The 18,952-nt window shown below is 31.1% G+C and overlaps 2 protein-coding genes across 2 annotated transcripts; both read right to left on the bottom strand.

Moving 5' to 3' along the window:
* Positions 1-32: 32 nt before the first annotated feature.
* On the bottom strand, positions 33-809 carry LOC123883567 (myosin-6-like). Its single transcript, XM_045932414.1, has 3 exons — positions 613-809; positions 344-402; positions 33-246 (listed from the first exon to the last, which is right to left on the bottom strand). Exons 1-3 carry the CDS (start codon positions 763-765, stop codon positions 33-35), a joined length of 426 nt encoding a protein of 141 aa, XP_045788370.1. The 5' UTR covers positions 766-809.
* A 15,903-nt stretch (positions 810-16,712) lies between these two features.
* On the bottom strand, positions 16,713-18,516 carry LOC123883546 (uncharacterized protein At5g23160). The gene is made up of 2 exons (XM_045932392.1): positions 17,943-18,516; positions 16,713-17,162 (listed from the first exon to the last, which is right to left on the bottom strand). Exons 1-2 carry the CDS (start codon positions 18,279-18,281, stop codon positions 16,740-16,742), a joined length of 762 nt encoding a protein of 253 aa, XP_045788348.1. The 5' UTR covers positions 18,282-18,516; the 3' UTR covers positions 16,713-16,739.
* Between the last annotated feature and the right edge of the window lie 436 nt (positions 18,517-18,952).

Here is an 18,952-nt window from a genome sequence, read left to right as displayed (position 1 = left end):
TAGATATGCCACTGTAAGTAATGGTTTTATGATCAACTTTGTGCAAGCAACTTGTATCCATAATAAAGGTAGAAATCATTGTGTACCTCTTGTGGTGCAGCACAAAGCATATAAAAACAATGATAGTTTCTCTCAGGATCAGAAACTTGACAAACACGTGATCGTTCCAGCAAATAAGTTCTGATAGCAGCTCCTGAAATTCTCCCCTTTTGATCAAACTGAATCTCCACAAACTTACCAAAACGACTGAAATTATATACTATGTAAGCTTAGGACAGACTTTAATACAATTAAGAGAAAGAATGATATGTTAGAGATTACAAAGATTATAAAAAATTAATACCTTGAATTATTATTCCTAACAGTCTTTGCATTCCCAAATGCTTCTAAAACAGGATTGGACTGCATAAGCACACGTGATTAGCAGAATGAGTAATAATAACATCTAAAATTAACTTCTTTAAGCATAATGTAGCACCGACACAGACACCAACACATGTGATTACATCCAGTCACTTTCGTTTTCTTAAATTATTATCTGTGTTTACATGTCAGTGTCGTGTCCGGTGGTAGTGTCTGTGATAGTGCTCGATAGATATTTAGTTTTCTTACCTCTAGAACTTGTTGCTCCACAGACCTTCCCTCAGTTGCTGCTCTCCCTCCTAAATAGGCAAGATAATGCATAAGCATCTTTGTACTTTCTGTTTTACCAGCTCCACTTTCTCCACTAACCAAAATAGCTTGGCTTCTTTCTTCATTTATCATCTTCCTGCATACATTTATCTCTTTTGGTCATTGCAATCACATCTTATTCATAATGTTGTATCATTTGTAATGAGTTTTGGATGTTAACCAAAGCTCTAGGTGATGGATTATAAAGAAAAACTATTGAATGTTGCAAACTCCATCTTGCAGATGGATTATAAAGAAAAAATTTCAGAGTAGAAGTAACATTATCTATCAACTATTATATCATTCTAGCTTGTAGACTGACACGTCTGTCTGCTTTTTTCAGTCAAAGTAATAGAAGTACAAAATATTATGCCATTAGAAGGAAAATGAACTAGACAAAAACTTGATATCTTCTTTATATATAGAATAGGCATGGCACTTTTATAGTCAAAATTGATATTTCAACTTCATTTATTTTTGGGTAAAGTAGTGTTTACCCCCTGTAATGATAGCGAATTTTCCCCCTGTAATATATTTTTTTCCAATTACCCCCTGTAATGTCAAGATTCCGTCCTATTAGCCCCTCATGGAATATGTTGTCTTAATATTCCTCATAAATGATGACATTGCATACTTCCTGAGGGGGGTAAACCAAAATCGCTAACATTACAGGGGGCAAAAGGACAAAATCTTAAGCCAACATATTCATTGAGGGGCTAAAAGGACATAATCTTGACATTACAGGGGGTAATCGGAAAAAAAATACTACAGGGGTTAAACTAAAATTCGCTAACATTACACGGGGTAAACACTATTTAACCCTTTATTTTTCATTGAACTATATAACTATTATGATCCTAAATGAAAGAATAGTTGAAATTGATGACCAAGTGAGAAAAAACTGGGAGCAGCAACAAGATACCTATATGCATAACCTGCAATTGCAAAAGGATGTGGACTCTGCTCACCAAAAGCCGCACCTTTATACTTTGCCATTGTCTCATGTGCATATAAATGAGGTAACCTTTGAAAAGGGTTCACTGCTATCAATATGTTTCCTGTGTATGTCTTCATGCAAAACAGCATCACCAAAAGTTAAGTCTTTATCACAAGAATTGTAGGTGTAATGCAGAAAACACAAAACAGTAGTGTGATCTTACATATATTTCATTGATACTATAACGAATTTGTAAATTTTGAAGTACACCCGGTTCATGCAGATATGCAAGTCTTGTCATATCTTCCACGCCCTCAGTTGGAAATTCAGGATCTTTTGGATAGATATTAGCTGATTTGCTAACAACCTGCAATACCAATATAAAAATATTTAAGTTTGATGTTAACGGCAGAAACTACGGAACTCTGCCATATACACAGATATCAAACACAACATTGATACTGACGAATAGGTTTGTTATAGTTAGTTAAGAAGTTGTTAGTTACGAAGTTAGTTAATGGGTGTGTTGTGAGCTATGAAACACATACATTCTTCAAATTAGGCGTGTCCGGATGTCAGATACCTGTCGGTGTCAAATGATTACATTGATAGTATCTTGTTTCTACAATTTCCTTTTTTTAGTTTAGTGTCATAATCTCATGGTGTGAGTGAGGTAATATAACTCTAATTAAGTTATAATGGTGAGGCTTATATAAAGAAATTTCTTGCTAAGTTTTGAGCTAAACTATAATATTCCTTGTAGAAAAAGTTTCCATGAATCAAAGAGTTAACCACCATATATCAAGAGTTACTTTTAACTTATCCAGCTCAAATTTAGAATCTAGACAAAATAATGTTATATACACAAAATCTAGTGTGGCTCATTTCTATACACAGATGAAAATTGTAAATAGTTAAGAAACATTCAAGCTAAGGATATACATATAGATTCCAGGAGACTAACCTTTGTTCCTGATTCATTGCTAATGGTGATCTCTTGAGCTTTAGATTCAAGAATTTCTCCCGCTATCCAAGCTACATCAGGGTCCTCAACCCAAACATGAGATCCAACAAAAAAATTGAGTTGAGCAGTCTGTTATTCAAAAAAGGAAATTACTAAATTAGTGCCTCTATCATCACAATAGAACCTTTTTTTTTAGGTTATATTGGCATCATTAGAATCAATTGCTTACATGCATAATGAGACTTTTCTCTCAAATTACAAGGGTTAATCATAAAAACAATACTATAATAATTTCATTTTAATGATCCAAGTTTAACAAGTGTGCTTTTTCACATTTTTTTCTAATTATTATTTTAAAAAATCCAATAGTGCAACTATGTAGACTAATAGAAAAACATCGCACGAAATTTCAAAATGATTTCAGAAGGATCTTAGACACTTTCACGATATTGATTTCAGATGCATTAAGACTAAATCTATTTGGTAGAGTTGGTAACACGACTCTTCCTCTGGAAAGGAACCTGCATTTGATTCTTAGAGTTGATCATGTTGATAGAGTTGCTAACTTAAGAATTAGTCTCATAGCGAGTCCAAATGACCTAAGTTGTGGGAATACGTTGTGGCGTCTACTAGGTGTCAAGGAGCCTAATTACAGAAGAAAAAAAAAATCTGCCCCAAATTGTTCAAGATTAATGTACCCTTAGATTTGGCCAAGCTATGAACTCCAAAATAAAGCACTTGGCACCTAGGAATTTCAACCTATTCCAAAACTAAAACCAATTTGGAGAAAAGCTTCTAAGACAAACTTGCACACACTAAAGAATTCACAAAGTGAATTAAGCACTTCTTATTTAACACAAAGCCAAACCTAATTAAATAAAGAGCATAAAATGATCAAAAGTAATACTATATGAAGATAAATTAAAGACATTATATAATTACCATTGTTAAATGAAATACTATGCACCCAAATCAGCTGCTCAAACCTGAAATTGCATCATCTTAATCTACCAACCAACTTGGAATATTCAATCTCCAAGTTTTCTTTGTTAAACTCAATCAATTAATCTCCAAGCTTAAATAATGTGCAACAAGTAATTTTCTTAGCTAATAATAGCTTCTTAGTCTCTTAACTAAAAGAAACTTGCTAACAATGTTGGAAGATAAATGTGAAAATTATACGAGTCGCCGCGGGAAAATGTTGTTGCAGAAAGAGGCTTCACATAATCTCACACAAGAAGAATAATTTCCAACCTTATGCTAAACCCCTCCTCTGCAACTATCCCCTGAATTATTTCCTTCCTTGTTTATTTCAAGGGCACAATAGTAATCTTCTTCTTGTTCTTCTTTGTATGTTCTCCAACAATGAATGTGTTATAACATGATAACATGATACATTACTATTGACATGGTCATGTTCATGTGTCACTCAACCATTCCATGCAAACCCTTATGTTGATATCCAAAATCTTCATGATCATGATGAAATAACATTTCTTGATAATATGAAATTCTTAAAACATCATGGCTTGTCTTGTCTTGTTGATGATCCTATGATGATGATGAATGAATTCCAAAAGAACAAAATGTAGGAAAAAAAATATCAAAATTTTCACCTTTGTTTCAATAAAAAAAATCCAGCCTCCATCATCATTCATGAATGATCCCAGTATGGTAGTTTTTTAACCATTGAATTGAATCTGAATTTTTTTTATGGAATTTTGTTTTGTTTATTTATTTTTTTCAGAATTTAATGGTTTAGAAAATGTCACTTTTTTTTTACTAGTATTGTATTGGTGCAATGGTGGCACGTTAGTTAACAAATGTGATACCCGTATTCAAGGAAAAACCGGAGATTCAACTAAAGTTTCTGACGTGCTTAAATCTACACTCTTTTCTATTTTTATGCTTATTTTTCTAGTAATTCTTTTGACAAAATGTGTGCTATTGTATTGATTATTATTATTTGTAAGAAATATGTAATAGGTAACGATTTAATTGATATGCACCGACGGTGTAAAATAATTTTATACTGTCAACCAATATCAACCATGTTTTCCGTCACATCACTCCACTTCACCCCACTTTCTTGACATGACATGGCAAAATGGTGGTTATTTATTGGACGATCGTGCAAAACTATTTTACACCGTCGGTGCATATCAATTAAAATCATATATATATATATATATATATATATAATATATGAGATGACATTATATTGGGCCTGTTTTTTCAGATTTTTCACAAAAAAAAAATTATTTTTTTCAAAAAATAATCTATTTTTTTATCTTACTTGTGTTTGTTTCAGCTTTTTTCAAAAATTATTTTAGTAAATAAATCATTTTTTTCATCAAAATGGGAATATATTTTCAATACCTTTTATCAAAATTCAATTTTTTTATCACTCATCGGGCCTGTTTGTTTAAACTTTAAAAAAATTAATTTTTTTTGAAAAAAATCTAGAGATTTTTTTGTAGAGATTTTGAAGAAAATCTAAAGCTATTTTTCGTTTGTTTACAATCACAAAAATTTATTTTTTTAGAAAATGATTATAAAAAAAATCATTTTTTTAATAAAATGATTTTTGAAATTTTTTGAAACAAACACAAGTAAAATAAAAAAAAGTGATTTTTTTTTTAAAAAAAAATCTGAAACAAACGAGCCCATCATCCCTCACCATCTTAAAAAAAATAAATTTTTATGATTGTAAACAAACGGAAAATAGCTTTAGATTTTCTTTAAAATATCTACAAAAAGAATTTCTAACCTTTTTTTTTTAAGCTGAAACAAACAGACTAATTATTTAGTCAAATCAAAGTGATATAATTCATATTAGATTTTTGATTAAGGATATGATAAATCTACATGAGAGAAGAGAAAAACAAAAAAGAAAAAAGAGATTACTCCCTAGTAAACACTACTCCCCCGGCATCATCGGAGAGCGGACATAACAACTCATGAGAAGGTGTATCAATCTTCACCAACAAAGAGGTAGACATAGCGCCCATCTTCGCCATAACATCAGCACACGCATTCCCTTCACGAAGGGTGTGATTAATCACCACATCTCACTCATTAGCAAGCAACTTACGTATACTATGGATGTCGTTAGGAAAATGGTGATGAATTGATACTCCATCGCGAATTAAATTCACAGACTACATCGAGCCAGAGAAGCAAATCACCTTCCGGTACCCACTCTCCCAATAGAGTTGTAATCCATGAAATATATGGCCATAATCTATGTATGGGCCTATTTGTTTCAGCTTTAAAAAAATGAATTTTTTCTTTGTATGTTTGAAAAAAGATTTTCTAAAACTGATTTTCAAAATATTACAAGTTTTTTTTATATTTGTTTTTTCTAAATTCAAACACCAATTTTGACATCATATAACATAAACACACATTATTGAAGATAACAAAATAGTCAAAATAACAATTTTTTGAAAAAGTTGTATTTCAAAAATGATTTTTATGAAAATCTATTTGAAATAGCTTCAAAATAAATGATTTTTCAAAATTTTGATATCCAAAAAAAGTTTCAATAAAATGATCAAATACCTAAAATAACATTTTAAAAATAACTATTCAAACCAAATTTTCATTTGAAGCTTTTATAAAAAAATTGTTTGTAAATTTTTTTTTTCTCAAAATTATGTAACAATACAAAAATCTATTTTGAAAAATTCTATAACAAACATGCCCATAATTACCATGAAAAATATTGTACAGACACTTTAAAGATTATTTTTTATTTTTATGACGAGTAAAAAAAGAAAAAAGAAATGTAGTCACCTCTTCATGAAATTAGACATGTGACTCTAGTGTGACTCTAGTGTGGATAGAGCCGAAAGATGAGGAACTACTCTTCAAATAGGTTGAGATTTATATTAAATGCGAGTTAAGTTCTACATTAATATTGAAAGAAGTAAGGGGGAAAATATTTTTCAATTATTATTTAGTTTGAAAAATAAATTAGAATCATATTCAAAGAGTAAAAATGAAAGTTTAAGGATTTTGAGAACAACATTGAGTATCACTTTTTTTTTTTTTCCTTTTTTTTGTTAAGTAGTTTAGTGGTTAAAAATTTCACTCTTAAGGTGGATAAATAGGATAATCGGGGTTCGAACTCCAATCCCTGCATATAGTATAATGTAATAAGCTAAGCTCACGGAACACCATGAAGTGTCACTTTTTAATGGATATAACTACTTTCATTATTTAGATATGCTTTAAGTCCAATTAAAAAAGATAAATTTAACTTTTATGAATATCAAATTGGGGTCAAAGTCAGCTCCTTAATTATGTATATTTATAGAAACTACAAAATCATTTATCAATGAAAATTTATGTTTTTTTTATATGAATCAGATATTTTTTGCATATAAGTTCAGAGAGATTAAGTTTTCGAGTCGGATTTTCCTTCAAAAAAAAAAAAAAGGTTTTTGAGTCGGATAAAACCATAATGAATGAGAAAGCTCTCCCTAAAAACTTAACACTATTGCAATACAAACCCAAAACTTCTACTTAAATTGGAAGAGATCTTTTGTGTAAGCTTCTACTATTGCATCAAGTGCTCTTGGATAATTCAAGACTTCTTTGATTATGTGTTGGTTTTAAGTTTTTAAATAGTACTTTATTAATCAATTTTAATTTGACAACCCTTTTTAAGATTTTTTTTTTAGAAGTATTTTGTAATCCCTTTTTTAAAACTATTTTAAAGATGAGAAAATGAAAAAACTTTTGTTTTCCTAATATGTTTAATTTGAAAGCTAAACAACTGAAAAATTATGTGATACATATACATTCTCTTTTAGAGGGTTAGAAACACACTTTCTAACGTATACATTCCAATACATACTTTTTTATTTGTTGAAATTTATATAAATATCACGAAATTTATATGGAACCCACTTAATTTAGCAAAGAATGTGTCGGTATCTGTGTTATTAGAAGAAAATGTGTTCATATAGTATTAATTGTTCTTTATAGAATAAGGATAATTGCAGGCGAATCTTCCAAATTTTGTTCGCTGAATTTTTCTTGAGTGTTGTTCAATTCGATTCTTGTGCTATACGTACATCATATTTTTTGTCAACCTTAATTAAAAGACGCATATGCTTAGTGTCGATTCTCAAATAATATGAGACTTTTTGGTATAGATTAATAGTCCTTACTCCTTAGTCGAGACTAAAGAGCTCAAGTTGTCCCTTGTGTGTGGCATAGGCTCTTCCTACATAAGACGTAATGTTCCAAACACAAGTCTATGTACACTAAAGAAAATGACTTAAAAAAATGCGAGGGCTTAGGCGAACTTGTAGATAATGGGATACTTGTCAATATTGAAAGTATATCCAATTTAGACGAGCACCAAAATTGCAAAGAGGCGTCCAAAGATCCCAAAACATCGCATTATAGTACATGAGGCGTTTCCACTAATTTGGATTTTCTGTAGTCAAATAGAACACACATTATACTGTCAGGATAATATGGGTCTTATGATCTTGATCAAATGATTCAGGAAAAAGATATATTATTTCTAGTGTTGGAGTAAGCCCTAAGAGCCAATCTATTTTCATAGTATTTGCTTTAGGAGTTTGAATATAAATATGGCATTTCTTTATTATATTTGTAAGGTTGCAAAATAATGAAGTCCCTAGAATAGAAAGTCCGTTTAATAATTAAGTGTGACTTAATCATGAGATAAACATAAGGACACTATTCTTAAAGTATCCGTAGTCGAGCTTTAAGGTAAAGGGGATAACCTTAAAGCATAAAGACTATTATGAAGATAGACTGATGATCACATATCATGGATCATGGGATAAGGAGTTATCAAGTCTTGACGTAGGTATAAATATTAGGAGTAATATTTATACTGGATTGACCCGCTATGAGAGTACTACATGCAAAGTTATGCAAAGTGTCATAAGTTACTCTCATGGTGATAATGGTGTAAACCGCCCTTAGACCTGAAACCACTTTGTACCCTAGATGTGGAGTCAAGTACTTTGTTGCTGATCTAACGTTGTCCGTAACAGGATAACCATAAAGGCAGTTGATGGGTACTTCACAAAGCATGCTGAGGGACAGTAGTGACGTAGATGGAATTTGCCAATCCTGCATAACAGGATAAATGTCATGGGCCCAATATTGAACTGGACAAAGATGACACCAAGTATGTTTTGTGTTCAATATAGACATAAAGGGCAAAGGGGTAATTATACACACTGATATTATCACAAGAGGTTATGTTTAGATCACATGTTAATTTCTCGTAACTTGAGTAGCAGTGATGTGTTGCTAGATACCGCTCACTGTTTATTGTAATAAATAGTGATTTATTATAATTGTCAATGTTACGGAAACCTACAGGGTCACACACATAAGAACAATCTAGTGAGATTGGAACACCGTAAGGTACGGTGCACCTTGGAGAAATAAGGAAATATGATAAGGGTATTATGGTAATTAAAATGAGCATTACATCATATGGTATGATGTAGCAAGAAGGGGGTGCAAATATGTACTAGACATATTTACATGAGAATGGCGCCCACTATAGCCCATTTAGTTAAAAGGGCTTTAGTGTAATTTTGCCATGGCAAGTGGTTCTATAAATAGAACCCTTGTGGTAAGGAGAAATAGTTACACACTTTTGTTACTCATTCTCATGAGCCTTTGTTCTCTCATCTCTTGAGAAACCCTAATCACCTTTCTAGAGTTTTTGTGAAAAACCCTAATCCTTATTTTGTGCCTCCTTTCTCCTAACCCTTCAAACCATTGGAGCTAGCACTCCATTGAAGGTTGTTGTTCGTGTGGACTGGCTAGAGGCGTTATACCTTTAACGCTTGTGATCAAATTCGTTGGTGACTTGGTGGTGACCTTGTTCGTGACGGTTCGAGGTTCTTGTTCGTGACCTTGTTCGTGATTCGAAGTGTTCGATAGCCGTTCGTGATTTAAAGGAAGTTTTCGAACCAAAAGGTAAAACTCTAAACACAATTCATGACCATTCGTAAGGATCACAAAAGGAAAATTTTAAAATTCCGCTGCTTTTATCGTATCAATTTTCCTTCAGTGGTATCAGAGCCACTTACGAAACCATGAATTGATGTTTGTTTAAATTCATGAATTCAGTTTTAATATGATTAAAACAGTTAATAAAAGATTAAAATCGAGTAATTAAAATTTGACGGTTGTTTGTGTATAAATTGGATGATTAACATTGAAACGGCTCCGGAATCCGACACTTGTATGGTGGAGCATGCGATATGTTGATTGTCCTAAGGTTACACGAACAAGAACGGTCAATACTTACATGTGATGTAAGTTTTGTGTATGAATTGGGTAATTAACATTGAAACGGCTTCGGAATCCGACACTTGTATGGTGAAGCATGCGATATGTTAATTGTCCTAAGGTTACACAATAAAGAACGGCCATAAACTTATATATGATATAAGTAACCGTAATGCCAAATGGTGTATGTGATATACCGTTAGTAATTTCGTTAAAATTATTATGAAAGTTATTCAATTAAAGCGAGCCGTGTTCATTTGTTTCGGAATCCGACATTTGTATGGTGAAACAATGACATGTTGATCAATTGGATTGAATTTGGTCATAAGGAATTTTGACGGCATGAAAGGGTTGCACAAATGTTGTGTCATTAAAATTAGGATTTGCAAAACGTATCAAGTGTTGATGCGAAAAGTAGATGATAAATATATTTAATTTTGAAATCGTTTCAAAATTCTAGAAATATCTTTTAAAATTGTTTTAAAAGATAATATCATCAATTTTGGAAATATTTTATTCAAAAGGGTTTTGATTAAATAATTTTCCATATTTGACAAATATATTTAATTATGAAATCGTTTCAAATCTCTAGAAATATCTTTTAAAATTGTTTTAAAAGATAATATTACCAATTTTGGAAATATTTTATTCAAAAGGGTTTTGATTAAATAATTTTCATATTTGGAGAATTGTCAAAAGATTTAATTCTACTTTAAAATAATGTTATTTATTTTAGCAAATTTTGATTCGAAATATTTAATTGTGAATTAAATATTTGAATCAAACTTACCTGATTTTATCAATCGCCGGATTTAATTAATTATGAGACTTTAATAATAATAAAGTTTGTTTGTTATTATTATATTTGATGATCGGTTATGGCCTTAGTTTATTTATTTTATTGCATTTGGTTTTTAAATACGGCCTGCGTGTCGTGCCTTATCTCTATTCTCTATCTTCTCTTCTCATCCACTCCCTCGTATGTAAAACGAGTATTCTTTTATATTATTATGTAATATTATGAAGAAGAAGAACAATGGAGGTCAACCTTGGAGATCATGCTTGGAGAAGTATAGATCGTTTTAGGTTAGATTAGGTTCTCTCATTGGCTTGGGAGAACAAATGCGCTATGGGCCATAATTGTTTCATTTTATTTATTTATGTATGTTGATGCATGTGAGTGACGATTTATATGATAAATAAGCCGGTGAGATCAAATTAAATAAAAGCCCTCAAAGGAATTTATATTAAGTTTGATTGCTTTCCAACAAATAGCGCCCTTCAAGATCAATATCGATCAATGTAGGTTTTGCCAACGCGAAGTGCATTGTCAATATTGATAAGTTGCGGTGAGGTAATTTATTTATCCGATCGCTATTTAATGGGTCTAACTTAACTAAAGAAAATATAATAAGATTATATGACTTTAGAAGCAAGTATTGGGTTATTCCATGTGATGGATTAGAATAAGTGTTATTCACCCAATAGAAAGGATATGAGAGTTGTATGAGATACAATTGGAAAGGAGTTTCCTACCTAAATAACTAAGTTTTGTGTAATCAGCCCAACGCTGACTTAAAACGAAGTGAAATATGGATCTCATTCTCACTAGAAAATCTTCCAACGGGATTTTCCGAATCAAATGATGAGGGTCATTTGTTTTGAGTAAAATAGTGGGAGCGTATTTAATTAAAGACCAAATTAAATATGATTTAGTCATAATATCTTACATATCTTTGTAATTAGAATTTCGAAATACAATACATATTAAGTTGTCCTTATGAAGGACAAGATTTTCAGAAAGGAGTTTCTGTATTGGTACAAATTGAGAATTGTTCTCAAATGCAAGAAAACTATAAGTCTTGAACTATAAACTGTGAACAACCTACCATAACTAGATTGGAAAAGGGATACTTGTTAGAAGCATCAAGTTGACGTCTAGATATAGAATATATAATAAATGATGTGATCATTTAATCTCAAGAAAGATCCTTTTGAAAGAACTTTAGAGTATGATAAATTTCTCAATGGATCAAAAAGTTGGTCATAGGATCAATCTAACAAATTATAATGGAATAGATATAGACAAAATTGTTTTGAATATCTACCGGAATTTGTTGAGTTGAATGAGAATTAATTTGCACTATCAAAGATTTGAGATATAATATAAATAAGATTTATATTCCTCTTATTTGAATAGTACAAAATGGTTGTCAAAGTAGAACGGCTATGGTTAGACCATTAAATAAAAATGACGTAAATAGTTCTTGGAAGAGTCAAACCAAAAGTATGAAGTGAGACTTCAATAATGCACATATTGTTATAGAAAGTCAAAATTTCTATTTCTACATCAAAAGTATATGATACAAGATGTTGAATCTCAATTTTTCGAAAATAGAGATGCTTAAAGAATTAGAACATTGGCTATAATTTTAAGTCAACCCATATCTAGAATGAAAATTGTTTCATTGATAATGAGAGCTTATGCAATGACTTAAAATCGAGTTTGAAATGGAACACAATAATTGTTATTGAATTCCATCTAGTAATAGAAGTAGCAATTGTATATCTTGTATTGACAATATATGAATTGTAGCCTTAAATGTTAAGACAAGTAATGGTCCTATCATTTAAGCAAAGTTTTCTATACTATTACTCCAAGTCAAGTAATGGACTAGGGTTCCATGGTCTTGATAGGGTTATCTATAACAATCGTGATAAGAGCCAAATATGATTTGGACCTTAAATATATCAAGAGCATTGTTGTTTAGTACAAATATTCGATGTGTCAATAAAATAACGCATGACCTATTTGAACAATATACATGAGATGTATGTCGACCACTAAACATATTTTGTATATTGAGTTTATTTTACTTCATTAACATTGATGATTAAAATCATTAGATGTTGGTAGGTGTATGACACCAATTAGAAATCTTTGAATTTGTCAAAGAAATTCAACAATGAAGAAAATAGAACTCGACAAAAGTATTTAAGTTATATCAGTAAATACTTAATTAAAAGACTATAATAACTATTTTATCACATCATGTTTGACATGATTTAAGGATAGTTTAATTATATATTGACTCTTTCTATAAATCTCTTTACTTATAATTAATCTTCACCCACAATTAGTTCCCTTTTAAAATGATCATAAAGACACCATATGCGATATGGAGGTAAGAGTACCAAGTTTGTCTTTATGAGAATTTTGGATTAAAATTTATTAGATAAATCTAATTCCAAATGAATGAATGAATAAGTGGAAATATCCTAAAGAAAGGGATATTGGTCCTATATCACTCTTAAGGACAAAAGGTTGTTTTGTTGCTAAGTTTGAAACATTCCTCTAGTGGGAGTGTGTCTCTAAAAGAGACAGTGGGAGTGATATAGAACTTGAATAAATTCAAGTACCACAAAACATATTTATTTAAAAGGGAATGCAAACCGGTTCCTCAAGGTTGTTGAAGAACCATTGTTTTAAAGTTGCACAAATCCAAGATAAGTCTAACATATCACATATGGCTACAAGGTATGGTTTTATCATGACTCAGCAATGTGATATGATTCTCATGGAAGATGAGTCTTTGACTTTCTAAAAAGGTCGTAAGACGATCTAGATTATGAGAAGTGGCTAAATGCCATGAAATCTCATACAGAATCCATATACACTAACCTTATGTAGATAATGGTTATGTCTTCAAGATGAGTAAGACTCATACGATGAAAGTGAGTATTCTTTTTGAACACTGATATGGATGGTATTAAGAATACCTTATAGTATTTGATTGCTTCTGCTAAATGTTGTACTACATGTTTTGGTAGATGGATAACAAAGTTGCATTCCTTAATTGGAATGACCTCATATATATGCGTTGGACATATACGTAAGGGTTTTGTTGATCCAAATGATGCTAGAAAGGTATATAACTTGTAGCTATCTAATTTTGATTAGATAGAGTTCTCAGAAAATTAAATTATTGTTTGTTCCTTTTATGAAGTTTTATGAAAACAAATTAACAAGGACAAACCTATCTAACTTTGATTAGATCGAATAAATTTGAATATTTGTTCCTTTTGAAAGTTTTGTGGAAAACAAATGAAGGACAAATATAAATCTTGTGCATACAAAGTTTTAGTGGGAGTGATAATATCTGATATCATATTAATCATCAAGACATTTTTCTTATACATGTGAGACATGACTAGGAAAATAACTCTTGATGAAACACTTAGGCAAGAATCCCTAAAGAGTTAGGAATAACCTATGTACCAAAATTGAAATTAGTGTTTGACACTAACTTACCTTCAAGAATATCCCTAAGGACCTTAAAGGAACTAAGGCCTATTTCTTGAAATAGATAGGTATGGGAAGGATCATTGTAAGGAAGTTATAATAAAGGAAGTTTCCATACCAATGTATTGTATATCATGGCTGAATACAAGCATTGAAAGCTATAAGATAAGCTTCGTAATATGTTTGTTTCAGTTAAATAAGTTGAGTATTTAAGATTGGATCGTTTGGCTCATGATTGAGCTAAAGATATGTTTCCGGTGTTACAAGTCACATTAATCACATTAGTGATGGTAATAGTTTAATCTTGCAAGAACACTTGAAAATAGATCTCACCGACGATTCATGAATATACTTAGACACTTATATATTTCGATAGAGATCGAAATAGAACGTTGGAAGATACGTAAGATACCAACATAGGAAATAGTTCCTTATCCACTAACAAAGCCTCTTGCGCAGTTGAAGCGTGATGGGCATACTAAGTCTATAGGTATTAAGAGAAACCTAGATTGGCTTTAGTGCTAGTGGGAGATTGTTGGAGTAAGCCCTAAGAGCCAATCTATTTTCATAGTATTTGCTTTAGGAGTTTGAATATAAATATGGCATTTCTTTATTATATTTGTAAGGTTGCAAAATAATGAAGTCCCTAGAATAGAAAGTCCGTTTAATAATTAAGTGTGACTTAATCATGAGATAAACATAAGGACACTATTCTTAAAGTATCCGTAGTCGAGCTTTAAGGTAAAGGGGATAACCTTAAAGCATAAAGACTATTATGAAGATAGACTGATGATCACATCTCATGGATCATGGGATAAGGAGTTATCAAGTCTTGACGTAGGTATAAATATTAGGAGTAATATTTATACTGGATTGACCCGCTATGAGAGTACTACATGCAAAGTTATGCAAAGTGTCATAAGTTACTCTCATGGTGATAATGGTGTAAACCGCCCTTAGACCTGAAACCACTTTGTACCCTAGATGTGGAGTCAAGTACTTTGTTGCTGATCTAACGTTGTCCGTAACAGGATAACCATAAAGGCAGTTGATGGGTACTTCACAAAGCATGCTGAGGGACAGTAGTGACGTAGATGGAATTTGCCAATCCTGCATAACAGGATAAATGTCATGGGCCCAATATTGAACTGGACAAAGATGACACCAAGTATGTTTTGTGTTCAATATAGACATAAAGGGCAAAGGGGTAATTATACACACTGATATTATCACAAGAGGTTATGTTTAGATCACATGTTAATTTCTCGTAACTTGAGTAGCAGTGATGTGTTGCTAGATACCGCTCACTGTTTATTGTAATAAATAGTGATTTATTATAATTGTCAATGTTACGGAAACCTACAGGGTCACACACATAAGAACAATCTAGTGAGATTGGAACACCGTAAGGTACGGTGCACCTTGGAGAAATAAGGAAATATGATAAGGGTATTATGGTAATTAAAATGAGCATTACATCATATGGTATGATGTAGCAAGAAGGGGGTGCAAATATGTACTAGACATATTTACATGAGAATGGCGCCCACTATAGCCCATTTAGTTAAAAGGGCTTTAGTGTAATTTTGCCATGGCAAGTGGTTCTATAAATAGAACCCTTGTGGTAAGGAGAAATAGTTACACACTTTTGTTACTCATTCTCATGAGCCTTTGTTCTCTCCTCTCTTGAGAAACCCTAATCACCTTTCTAGAGTTTTTGTGAAAAACCCTAATCCTTATTTTGTGCCTCCTTTCTCCTAACCCTTCAAACCATTGGAGCTAGCACTCCATTGAAGGTTGTTGTTCGTGTGGACTGGCTAGAGGCGTTATACCTTTAACGCTTGTGATCAAATTCGTTGGTGACTTGGTGGTGACCTTGTTCGTGACGGTTCGAGGTTCTTGTTCGTGACCTTGTTCGTGATTCGAAGTGTTCGATAGCCGTTCGTGATTTAAAGGAAGTTTTCGAACCAAAAGGTAAAACTCTAAACACAATTCATGACCATTCGTAAGGATCACAAAAGGAAAATTTTAAAATTCCGCTGCTTTTATCGTATCAATTTTCCTTCATCTAGATCTTCATATCAAAATCGAATGATCTCCAATGCCTGAATGTATAACTTTGAATTTTTACCGATATCGACTACAGAGAAATCCACTCTCTTCTCCCCTTACATCCTTAAGTGTCTCGATATCATAAATATATAGTACATAAAAGCCGAGATACGTAAGTCCCAACACGAACAATACCTCAAAAAATAATTTGATATATTTAAGATCTTTCCACACATAAAAACCAAAATAACATATATAAGAAACTATTCTACCATAAATTCATTAATTTACAATTTTTTTTTTGTCATATATATATATATATAATAGTACATATTATTATATACTACTAAATTAGACAAAATTGGAAGCAGCCACCAAAAGACGACATGATCAAATCAAACAACCCACCTACTGACCTACCTTAAACAAAATCACAAGAATAATCTATTTTCTTTTTTCTTTGAACAAAACAACACAAGAAATAGTATTCACATATCATCGATCATATGTTATTTATTATTATTACCTCGATTATTTCTTCCAAGAAGTCCTTCCATAATCACTTTTTTCTTATACTCCTCCGAATCTAAATCCACAACATTCTTTGACTTCATTTTGGCATCAATATCATCATGATCATCAACATCAACAACTACAACACTATTTCTAAAACGTGGTATAAAATACAACCAAGCTGAAGTACATAGAATAGCACAAAATCGACCCCAAAATATCATTATCACTAAGGTAACAACTAGTACGGACATTCCAATTATAGGATCGTACGAATGTTTTCGTGCGTTTTTGTTTGTCGTATGATTTTGCATTGCCGATGATAGCCTCCGTTCTTGTCGTTTTAGTCGTGTTGGAGTAGTTCTAATTATTTGATCTTCTGTAATGTTGTTATTTGTACTTATTGGACCATGCCTTGTCTGAACCAAACATTAACAAACAAATGAAAAAATATTAAAAATATAATTTAAATAATAAATGTACCAAAAATCTGATTTAATAAAAAATATTAAACGAAGATATTTCAAATTCAAGTTAAATGTAATTAAAAAATATTTATTTTGTACGAAAAAAATTATTTTGAACATAAAATACTGTTATTTTTTAAAAAAATGGGTCTCTTTTGTCTTGCAAGATTCAAATGGAAGTTAAATGTAATTAAAAAATATTTATTTTGTACGAAAAAAATTATTTTGAACATAAAATACTGTTATTTTTTAAAAAAACAGGTCTCTTCTGTCTTGCAAGATTCAAATGGAAAACAAACTCTTCCTAAGTATTTTGAACCAAAACAATATATACTTATTGAAGATGAATAAATATGTTGTTTTTCTTAATATTTTTTTGAAATTGATTTTTAAAAAAATTAAAAAAGTTCTTTTTTAGAGGAAATTTAAAAATGTTTTTGGTAGAAAAAACTTTTATTAGACTTAGACAACTAATTATAGAAAGATAAATTATGAATTTAAGACATACATTTAAGAAGGGGCATTAGAGTTTAATTATCTCTCCCACTTTGTTAAATTTAATAATAATGAGTCAAATTTATTACTTCAAGTGTACTAATTGTTACATGAATTTGCAAACATGTTGAGGATATTTTTTTTTAATTATTAATCAAACCATCACGATTAACAAATATTCTTCTATATAATAATCATGAATTTGTTGAGGATGGTGATTATAGAAGAGATACATACCTGGGTGGGTGAGTAATACGGTGTGGCGGGGTGCGGCGGACACGGTTGAGGTAACGGTGGAGGATTGGTTGGTGGAGTTTTAGATTTTTTATGAAGAGTTGATGATAACTTTGACCGAGACTTTGAATAAGCTTTAACTTGAGAAAATGAAGCTTCAAGCGGCACCGTTTTGGACGTTGACTTCATTTTTATTCGAATCCTTCTCCATGAAAACCAACTACTTCTTTTTTCCTTTGAAATATAATTAGATTCTTTAACACTTGTTGAATCATCATTTGATCCAAAACAACATAGGAAAATAGATGTTTTTGATTTTGATGAGGTTTTGGTTTTGGCCATGGAAATTTGTTTAAAGAAGGTTAGAGAGAGATTAACAATATATTATAGTGCTAGCTAGCTAAGAGAGGAATGAGAGATTTTATGAACATGATTATTATTATTATTATTATGAGAATTTGTTAAGGTGGATTTTTGAGACCGGGATTATGAATGGTTTAATTTAGTCCTTGATATGATGGTGATGAAAGCATCTATGATTATAATATTTGAGGAGTAGGGTATGGGAAATTGTATTAATTTTTTTTATATATAGAATGTGGATTTAATTGTTTTGATACATAGTATTGTGGTTTATGGAAGACTTTGGACTTTGTCATGATTTTAGTCAAATCTACTATACACGTTTACACCTTCCTCACGTTATTTCATTTTTCTCTATTTGTAACTTATTCTACACTTTCTCTTCAATTTTCAATATGGTTTGCTTTTTTCATTAGGTACTACTATATGCTAATTAATTTACGTGCATGCCTCGTCGTGATGAACAAGAACAACAACGAGCTAATTAAGGCTCCTAAAAATAAGTACCGGACAAAATAATATATATAGAATAAATTTAAAAGTATTGAATAATGTTTTATCTTGTACAATGTTTTTTTTTTTTGTTGAAAATTTTGTACAATGTTTAATTAGTGGATAAAAGATTATTTTGATATTTTAAAAATTTCGTA

This window comes from Trifolium pratense, linkage group LG1 (assembly GCF_020283565.1).
Source record: "Trifolium pratense cultivar HEN17-A07 linkage group LG1, ARS_RC_1.1, whole genome shotgun sequence".
NCBI lineage: Eukaryota > Viridiplantae > Streptophyta > Magnoliopsida > Fabales > Fabaceae > Trifolium > Trifolium pratense.
Note: the sequence above shows the minus strand (reverse complement) of the source record. Positions and strands in the feature narration are given on the sequence as shown.

Coding starts and splice junctions, on each gene's coding strand:
- LOC123883567 (XM_045932414.1), bottom strand. CDS start 765: ATGATAAATGAAGAAAGAAGCCAAGCTATTTTGGTTAGTGGAGAAAGT. Junction 403..612: donor TGGAGCAACAAGTTCTAGAG/GTAAGAAAACTA, acceptor GTGCTTATGCAG/TCCAATCCTGTTTTAGAAGC. Junction 247..343: donor GTTAGGAATAATAATTCAAG/GTATTAATTTTT, acceptor ATATAATTTCAG/TCGTTTTGGTAAGTTTGTGG.
- LOC123883546 (XM_045932392.1), bottom strand. CDS start 18,281: ATGGCCAAAACCAAAACCTCATCAAAATCAAAAACATCTATTTTCCTA. Junction 17,163..17,942: donor CGTATTACTCACCCACCCAG/GTATGTATCTCT, acceptor TGTTTGGTTCAG/ACAAGGCATGGTCCAATAAG.